Source organism: Bufo gargarizans, chromosome 9, assembly GCF_014858855.1.
Source record: "Bufo gargarizans isolate SCDJY-AF-19 chromosome 9, ASM1485885v1, whole genome shotgun sequence".
Classification (NCBI taxonomy): domain Eukaryota; kingdom Metazoa; phylum Chordata; class Amphibia; order Anura; family Bufonidae; genus Bufo; species Bufo gargarizans.
This window is the reverse complement of record NC_058088.1, coordinates 2,864,668-2,874,206: the sequence shown is the minus strand read 5'-3', so window position 1 is coordinate 2,874,206 and position 9,539 is coordinate 2,864,668. Positions and strand designations below refer to the sequence as shown.

The 9,539-nt window shown below is 45.7% G+C and overlaps 1 protein-coding gene across 1 annotated transcript; it reads left to right on the top strand.

The window, feature by feature from the left end:
- The first annotated feature begins 814 nt into the window (after positions 1 to 814).
- SELENOW (selenoprotein W) lies at positions 815 to 9,320 on the top strand. The gene is made up of 5 exons (XM_044306234.1): positions 815 to 989; positions 6,343 to 6,356; positions 7,237 to 7,290; positions 7,372 to 7,446; positions 9,240 to 9,320. The coding sequence occupies exons 1-5, from the start codon at positions 815 to 817 to the stop codon at positions 9,318 to 9,320; spliced, it is 399 nt and encodes a 132-aa protein (XP_044162169.1).
- The last annotated feature ends 219 nt before the right edge of the window (positions 9,321 to 9,539 follow it).

The following is a 9,539-nucleotide window of genomic DNA, read 5'->3' as shown; positions in this document are numbered from 1 at the left end:
AACTGGTCCTTAAAAAGTGGGTTTTGGAAATTTTCTGAAAAATGACAAGATTTGCTTCTAAACTTCTAAGCCTTCTAACGTCCCCCAAAAATAAAATGACATTCACAAAATGATCCAAACATGAAGTAGATATTTGGGGAATGTAAAGTAATAACTATTTTTGGAGGTATTACTATCTATTATAAAAGTAGAAAAATTGAAATTGGTAAATGTGCTAATTTTTAATTTTTTTGGTAAATTTGGTATTTTTTTATAATTAAAAATGACATTTTTTGACTCCATTTTACCACCTGTTACTGTTACACCTAGAGGCTCAGCTCTCTCTGCACTTTGATTGACAGGGCCAGGCGGTGAAAACATTATCACACCTGGCCCTGTCAGTTGCAGAGGGAGGAGCTGCCACAATGTGCACTCCCAATGCTAGTAACAATTCTGGAGCATCTATTCTTATGGCTCTATGTTGCGCCATTCCTTTATTACTCCTGCTAGAAATTATGAATGAATTGCAATGAAGGTCCTGTTGGGTGTTACCATTTTTTTTTAAAAAAATTATTTATTATTATTATTTTTTTTTTTGGGGGGGGGGGGGGGGTGTCTCTGCACAGTCTGACACTGTCCAATCAGTGCTATCAGTGTCAGAATGTGCAGGGACACCCCTTCCCAGTGACACCCATCTTCATTCCACTGCTAGCAATTCATTCATAGCTTTTGGCAGGAATAATAGAGGAATGGCAAAGAAGCAGATGCTACAGAATTGTTATTACAAAACTGAGGTGAACAACTTGAATTCCAGGATCATAAGACGCCTTATAAAATGACCACCCCACCCAGTCTGCAGCAGGACAACAAAAGACGCCTCTTCAAGGGGCTCTTAGCTTTTCTTCTGGAAGGTTCCATTAACACACACACGGGGGTGCATCCGGACGATCCATTCATCAGAGCGTTGTATTTCCTATTTAATATCTTTGACAATAAGATGTTAGATAGATGTATAATTCGTTATAATTATGTAATAATTAATGCATTGATTAAAAAAAATCAATTATGTTTGCTGAATTTTGTTCCCTGAGGTGTTTTAAGCCCGGGGCGTGGAATGGTACAGTCCTAGGTCTCCCCCTCCTCTTTTGTGGTGCAGTCAGGGTGAGTCAGCAGGGTGGGCGTGGCCAGCTGCCATTTATGAGCGTCGGACGGCTCTGCGAGGCACTGGCACAGTGACAGCTGCACGGACACGAGTGAGACGGGCGCCATGTCGGGAACGCAGAGAGTCGAGGTCTATGTGGTGTACTGGTGAGGAGATCCGTGGGTGTCTGTACCCGCCTGTAAATATTGCTGAGCTTTGCAGTATCCTGTATTGGCTGCGGGTTGTGGATACTACCCAGGGATCTAGTGGATCGACTATCGGATTGTAGCGTTATACTACCCTACCGCGTGAGATTTCCCTACCCTCTGACTTCCTGTCGCACTGCTAATGACGTGAGGAGGCGTTCCTGAGTTTTGACGATCTGCGCATGGGCAAACTGACAGTTTATGGAAAATCTCAGCGTTCAGCTTTACACTGGGACACTGCGCATGTGCAGGAGAGTCTCAGTAGGGAAATATTACAGCCCAGTGCGCAAGCACGGCTAACTCCGGCGCATGCGCAGTGTCCCGGTGTGAAGCTGAACTCCGCAGAGATTTTCCATAAACTGTCGGTTTGCGCATGCGCAGATCGTCAAAACTCAGGAACGCCTCCTCACGTCATTAGCAGTGCGACGGGAATTCAGGAGGTAGGGAAATCTCACGAAGTAGGGTAATGTAACGCTACACCGGCGATTTGCGGACTGCAGAATGTGGAACGCACATTGCCGGTGTCTGTGTTTTATGGATCCCCAAAACACATATGGATGTGTGAATGGACCCTAAGGGCTCATTTAGCCGGCCGTATGCTGCCAGCAAAAAAAAAAAATGCGCATCCGTTTTGTGGACAGTTAGGCATGTTCCCCAAAAAAAGATAGAATTCTGTATTTTCGTGGACTCTTAGACTTCAATGGGTCCACATCCTGATTTTCACTGACAAGTATGTCATATTTTATTTGTTTTGCGGAGCCGTGGAACGGAAGAAAAGGGCCCCATAGAAGTGAATGGATCTGCAAAAAAATAACAGATCCGCATTTTTATGGACAGCATACGGCTGTCTGAATGAGTCTTAAGGGCTCATGTACACGACTGTATGTATTTTGCAGTCTGCAAACCCGGATCTGCAAAAAAAACACGGATGATATCCTTGCGACATCTGTATTGCATCCATTTTTATTTTTTTGCCGAGCCATTATAACAATGCGTGCCCTCATCCGCAAAACAGACAAGAATTGGACACCTTTTATCAGTTTGCAAAATGGCCATTTGGAAATGGAATGCAAATGGCATTTTTTTATTTATTTTTTCTGACCCATTGAAGTGAGTGGTTCCGCATACAGACCTGTAAAAAAACTACGAAACGGAAAAAAATATACGTTTGTGTGCAGAAAAACCGCAGCCTATTACAGCACCAGCAAGGTGTAGGAGATGACACTAATCTCATGTACTCAGCAGATTTTTTATTTTTTTTTCCCGTGTGGAAATTGACCTGCCGTGTGGATTTCAAAATCTGTAGCATGTCAATTATGTTTGCGGTTTTAGCTGCGAATGTCACGCTTCTCAATGGAAGGGTGCGCTCTGCAACAAAACCGCATAGAATCTGCAACATTGTGGATTTTGGTGCGGATATGCTGCAGAAACACGCATAAATCCGAACGGAAGTTTGTGCGGATCTTGTGTGCGATCACCCGTGTGCGGGTGGCCTTGGGGTACGACCACACGGCGCAGACGTGGCTGTGCTATTGAAGACCGCTCTGTTCAGTGGGTCTGTGCTGTTAATGGCAGTACGCTACTGAAGACGCTGCACGGCAGTTAACAATTCACACCCACTGAACAGTGCCGTCTAAGGCTACTTTCACACTTGCGTTCAGAACGGATCCGTCTGCATTATATTGTAAAAAAAAATTCTAAGTGTCAAAGTAGCCTCAGACGGATCCGTCCAGACTTTACATTGAAAGTCAATGGGGGACGGATCCGTTTGAAAATTGAGCCATATTGTGTCAAATTCAAACGGATCTGTCCCCATTGACTTCCATTGTAAGTCTGGACGGATCCGCTTGCCTCCGCACTGCCAGGCGGACATCCGAACGCTGCAAGCAGCGTTCGGGTGTCCGCCTGCTGAGCAGAGCGGAGGACAAACGGTGCCAGACTGATGCATTCTGAGCGGATCCGCGTCCACTCAGAATGCATTAGGGCTGGACGGATGCGTTCGGGGCCGCTTGTGAGAGCCTTCAAACGGAGCTCACAAGCGGACACCCGAAGGCTAGTGTGAAAGTAGCCTTAGGCTACTTTCAGACTTGCGGCAGTGTGATCCGGCGGGCAGTTCCGTAGTTGGAACTGCCCGCCAGATCCGCCGATTTGGTTGTGACTGAAAGCATTTGTGAGACGGATCCGTCTCTCAAATGTATTGCAAGAATGGATCCGTCTCTCCGCTTGTCATGCGGACAGGCGGATCCGTCTTGTATTTTTATCTTTTTTTTTTTTTTTTTTTCTTCACATTTTTACCGGTCTGCGCAGGCCGGAAGGACGGATCCGGTATTTTGAATGCCAGATCCGGCACTAATACATTCCTATGGGGCATTCAGTTTTTTTCGCCGGAGATAAAACCGTAGCATGCTGCAGTTTTCTCTTTTGCCTGATCAGTCAAAACAACTGAACTGAAGACATCCTGATGCATCCTGAATGCATTACTCTCCATTCAGAATGCATGGGGATGAAACTGATCAGTTCTTTTCCGGTATAGAGCACCTGTGACGGAACTCTATGCCGGAAAAGAAAAATGCAAGTGTGAAAGTACCCTAAATTAGTTTCCTTGGCGCCTACTGCGGCCCTGTTAGACGTGTGGTACTCGAACCCCTCATGACATGTCGCAACCACGCCGTGTGGTCATACCCTTAAAGGGTTTCTACCACTTTGTTTTTACATAATTAGGTGTCAGACACTAGCGATCCGCTAGTGTCTGCTCTGCCAAACAATCCTGCTATAATAGCTTTTGGGGCAGCCGATTACCTAAAAAAAGAACTTATATTGATATGCTAATGACCCTCTAGGTGCTATGGGGGCGTCATTAGCACCTAGAGCATGGATGTCAAACTCATGGCCCTCCAGATGTTGCAAAACTACAACTCCCATCATTCCCTGATAGCTGTAGTATGCCCAGGCATGATGGGAGTTGTAGTTTTGCAACAGCTGGAGGGCCACGAGTTTGACATCCCTGACCTAGAGGATCGGTCTACCTTCACAAGATGCTGCCGCCCAGCGCGTCCCTACAGCCCGCCCATCTCCTCCGGAATGCGATCAAACGGACGACTTCATGCGCCGTGCGCGGCTGTATTTGGCGCATGAGCAGTGAATGTCCGACCGCTTCCTTGCTCAGACATCTCCACTGCGCCTGCGCTGATGGAGCACTATGACGTCATCGGCGCAGGCGCAGTGGAGATGTCGGAGCAGGGAAGCGGTCGGACATTCACTGCGCATGTGCCGAATACAGCGGCACATGCGCGTGAAGTCGTCCGTTTGATCGCATTCCGGAGGAGATGGGCGGGCTGGAGGGACGCGCTGGGCGGCGGCATCTTGTGAAGGTAGACCGATCCTCTAGGTGCTAATGACGCCCCCATTAGCACCTAGAGGGTCATTAGCATATCACTAAGTTCTTTTTTTAGGTAATCGGCTGCCCCAAAAGCTATTATAGCAGGATTGTTTGGCAGAGCAGACACTAGCGGATCGCTAGTGTCTGACACCTAATTATGTGAAATCAAAGTGGTAGAAACCCTTTAAATTAACTGCACTTGGTAATAGAATGTTTTTTTTTTTTGCATGGATTTAAAATCTGTAGCATGTCAATTGTGTGTGCAGCTCCGCACCTTCTGTAGAGGGGTTTTCTTCAAAGATTTTAATAAGGTATAAAAAAGATGCAGAATCCACATCGGGTTTTCTTTGGGTGTTTTTATTTTTTGGACACTTTTTTTTTTAAACTTTTGGCATGCATTTTAACTTTCGATGGGAATTCTGGATGAGCAGTCAGAATCAAGAATGGAAAGGGCTCTTCCACACGACCATATTCCCTTCGACGTACAGTCTGTGATTGTGCCACATGTCCCGGAGCGGCATTGCTCGTGCACACAAGCGTACACAACATCATAGATGACAATGATGTTGTGTACGATCAATGCCCCTCTGGGATATGTGGCCCGTTCATGGACCTGATGTCTTGGAGTGCATACTGGAATTACTTTAACTTGCCTGAAGTCCACCTTCTTGATGTCCCTGTAAGTCTATGAAGCTCTAGCCTTAAAGGGGTTCTGCAGTTTGTTTAAACTGATCTATCCTCTGGATAGATCGGCGGGGGTCTGACCCCCGGGACCTCCGCCGATCAGCTGTTTGAGAAGGCAGCGGCGCTGGAACGGCAGCGGACTGTCGAGCCAAAGTTTCCATTTCATTCTGCCCTTGATCTGAAAACTAGACAACCCCTTTAAAGGGGTTCTGTAGTTCTTTTAAACTGATCAGCATCTGATCGGCAGGGGTCTGACCACTGGGACCTCCGCCGATCAGCTGTTTGAGAAGGCAGCGGCGTGTCACGGCCTTCTCACTGTTTACCGCTGGCCCAGTGACATCAAGAATAGTATCAACTGGCCTGGGCGCGGCTAAGCTCCATTCAAGTGCACAGAGCTTAGCCCCACCCAGGCCAGTGGTACTAGTCGTGACGTCACTGGGCCTGCGGTAAACGGTAAGAAGGCTGCGACACTACTGCCAGCGCCGCTGCCTTCTCAAACAGCTGATCGGTGGGGGTCTCGGGTGTCGGACCCCCGCCAATCAGATGCTGATGATCTATCCAGAGGATAGATCATAAGTTTAAAAGAACTACAGAACCCCTTTAAAGGGGTTGTCTAGTTTTCAGATCAAGGGCAGAATGATGTTTTAAAAAAAAAACCAATAAAACAGTACTTGGCTCGCCAGTCCGCTGCCGTTCCAAGTTACTGCGTTTTCCACTTTGTTCCGTCTGGACACAGTGTCAGGAGATGTCTGCTCAGCCGGTCACTGGTCACATCGGCGATGAGTAGTGGGGGGGGGGGCCCCACCCTTTTCACATGGTGCAATTCTGTCCAATATTCCCACAATTCGTATTTAACGTTTTTTCTATTTTTTGCAATGTCTCTAATGTGATTAAACAGAACTAAATGAACAGAAAAGCATCTAATTTATTTTTTCCCCACAGTGGCGCCTGAGGGTACCGCCCTAAGGTAAGACCGCTCTCGTGTGGTCACAAAATTAGAAACTGCTTGTCTTAGATGTTCTCAATGAGCTTCATGCTGTTAGTTAATCCCTTTATCTCGGCTGATTTTCTCCTTCCCTTGGTTATTATTGCTTAAATTATGAATGTAGCATCAATGGGCACGCCCTATTAAAATAACTGCTCCATGTCCTTACATGGACTACATATTGGGTGTGATGGAGTGTATGGGGGGGGGGGTTAAGAAGAATGAGACTGGCAAAAAATAGTGTTTTTTATTTTTTTTATCTTAATAAAAGTACTTGCATATTTGTAAAGTTCATCTGGTGCTGTTTTCATACTGCCCACTAGATGTCGGTGCAGTACTTGCTTTACATCACATCATTAGTAGGTGGCCAGCTCCTGTTGGGGGCTGTTAACACTGGGCACATACTCTTCTAATCTGATCCGTGCCCTGCTACAGTCTGTGGAATCTGCATGGAGACTTACCTGCTGCATGTCCATTGAAAGTTCACTCTTTGCAATGCATGGGGTGAAATCTGTAGCAAAATCCGAATTTTGCCGTAAATTTTTCATGTGCAGTCTATTCCCCCAGTATGGACAGGGAGTGAGCCTAGTGAGAAACATGTTAAAGGGGGTGGCCTATCTCATACACTGGGGGCATATCGCTAGGAAGGACTGGCGGCTGGGTATACACAGCGTGCCCTCCTTCTCTTTGTGGGCTCCATTCAAGAGATGGGTGTGGGTCTGCAGCTATGAGACATTGGGGGCATATCCTAGCGATATGCCCCAATGTATGGGAGGGGGGTAGTGGAGAATCTTTTTGCTGTTGACAATGGTTCTACAATAGGTTCCCACTGTAGATATAACTGATGTCAATTGTCTTCTAGTTTCAGCAGTTGAAGAAGGAACTAGAGAAGAGGTTCCCCGGCCTGCTGAGAATTGTAAGTTCCCTCTTAACATTTACCATGCATTACACAGAATAGGTGAAGACCACGTTCACACGTCTAACTTGTCCATTTCAGGATGGCGAAGGTACTCCAACGTCCACAGGGAAGTTCGAAGTGTCCATTAATGGGAAGCTTGTGCACTCAAAGAAGGTAACTGGACCCGAAAAAGGTTTCCACTACCAAGCAGCCTCCTAAATGTAGAGGTAGCGGTTCCAAACTCTTTACTGTCAGAGTGGTGTGAAAAAAGGTCCCTCCCCTGAGGAACCCTCAACCACTTGCCCATCTCTGCTGTAAAAGTGGCAGCCACCAGGCTCTGGTTGTGTCTGTATATTGGGTCAGGAGGAGCTGGTCAGCCGAGCAAGACTTTTGTCTGACAGTTATCTATTGTGTATGGCTGGCCTTAGGACTTTGCTTTGTTTCCTTCAAGAGCCTCATAAATTACTCGTCTATCCCAAGAGGATTTATTACAGACAAGCAAGCAATAAAAGGAACATGTCTGAGAAAAGTGTAGTCTTGGAAAGTAGACAACTTGGGGATGGTCTGTTTTTCAGCAGCTGAGAAACCACTAGTTGCATAAGGCCTAGTTCACACAAACGTGTTTTTTTTTTTTTTTTTTTTTTTGCGCGAGTGGCCGTTTTTGTGTTCCGTATATGGAACCATTCATTTCAATGGTTCCGCAGAAAAAAAACTGAATGTACTCTGTATGCATTCCATTTCCGTTCCGTTGAAAGATAGAACATGTCCTATTATTGCCCGCAAATCACGTTCTGTGGCTCCATTCAAGTCAATGGGTCCGCAAAAAAAGGAACACATACGGAAATGCATCCGTATGTCTTCCGTTTCCATTCAGTTTTTTTCTGAACCATCTATTGAAAATGTTATGGCCAGCCCAATTTTTTTCTATGTAATTACTGTATAGTGTACATGGCATACGGAAAAACAGAAGGGAAACAAACTCAAAAACGGACCGCAAAAAACAATAAAAGCCATACGTTCGTGTGAACTAGGCCTAAGACCCTGGCTGGCTCTCTGGTCTCCTCACGGGTCTTCTGCTCCTTGGTGAGCGTCCAGGTCTTGTTATATGCTAGTGACAGACTTCTTTTTTTTTTTTCTTTTTTTTTTTGCACGATTCCTATTTTTAGTTATGTTTTGTTGCATTTGGTAACCTTTGGTTCAAGTCTGACAAGCAGTTAAACAAGGCGATCCAAGGCTGCAAATCATGAAAACCTGAGTAACCAGTCCTGCTCTAGACATTGAGACTGATGTGGTCACTAGACTCTCCCCATGGGTTGGTAGGGACTACTTGTCAGACTTGGACTATTTATTACCAGGAGCACGAGGGTGCTTGGTAATGCTTTGTGCATTGCACCCTTCCATAAAGGGTCCCGTCATTGGGTTTTTGGTCAGGCTGATACTTTAGACAGGTTTGCTGTAGCTGTCTGGATGATGCCTTCTACATGACACGATGGGGACAGAGTTTTGTGCTGCTGCTGAAGGACTGTCAAGATGGGGACATGCTCTCTGGGGAGATACTGGGCCAGGTTAGATTTTATATATATTTTTGGCCTCTGGGAAGATTCCAATCTGACAGTAAGCAGTGATCTTGTAAATGGTAAAGAAACAAAAGGCAAAGTCCATTAGAAGGTTGCAGAACTTCTCCTCCAGACAAAGGCAACATCTGCCTTTTAACTTGCTTTTTAATGCCCAATTTTCAGTGCTAATTAAAAATTGTATAACTGGAGATGTCTCAGTATATGCTGTAGAGCCCTCTGTTCTGATATCAAATCCTGGACAAACCCTCTCAGGCTACTTTGATGTGGTCAGTAGTGTAGTTCTTTCATGTTCTGGACCCACTCCTGCTTTTGGTTCTTAAACTTATGTGAAAGTGGACTACACACAAACTTTTTTTTAAAGTAGGCAATTAACCCTTATTTGTGTCTTAGAATGGAGACGGTTTTGTGGACAGCAGTGTGAAGCTACAGAAGATTGAGGTCGCCATTCAGGCCGCCATGAAGGGATGCTAAAATTGGGAACGTAAAGAAGTTTACTGTGTTAGTAGCAAAGGTGAGGACGGTCTACACTGGAAACCTATGGAAGCTATGAGCCAGCATGGATTGGAACTAGCATTGACACCAGTTTCTGGTGTTAATGATGGTAAATTGTCCCCCTCCTGTTAAGCCCCGCACACTTCATCCATTTTGTCAAGAAAAGTGAAGACTAAACACTTAGTGTCTTAAAGGATC

What these genes read in the sequence shown, in the direction of transcription:
- SELENOW (XM_044306234.1), top strand. Translation starts at nt 815, where the DNA reads ATGACCACCCCACCCAGTCTGCAGCAGGACAACAAAAGACGCCTCTTC. An exon ending in TCCCCGGCCTGCTGAGAATT is followed by an intron (nt 7,291 to 7,371) that starts GTAAGTTCCCTC and finishes TGTCCATTTCAG; the next exon opens with GATGGCGAAGGTACTCCAAC. An exon ending in AGCTTGTGCACTCAAAGAAG is followed by an intron (nt 7,447 to 9,239) that starts GTAACTGGACCC and finishes TTTGTGTCTTAG; the next exon opens with AATGGAGACGGTTTTGTGGA.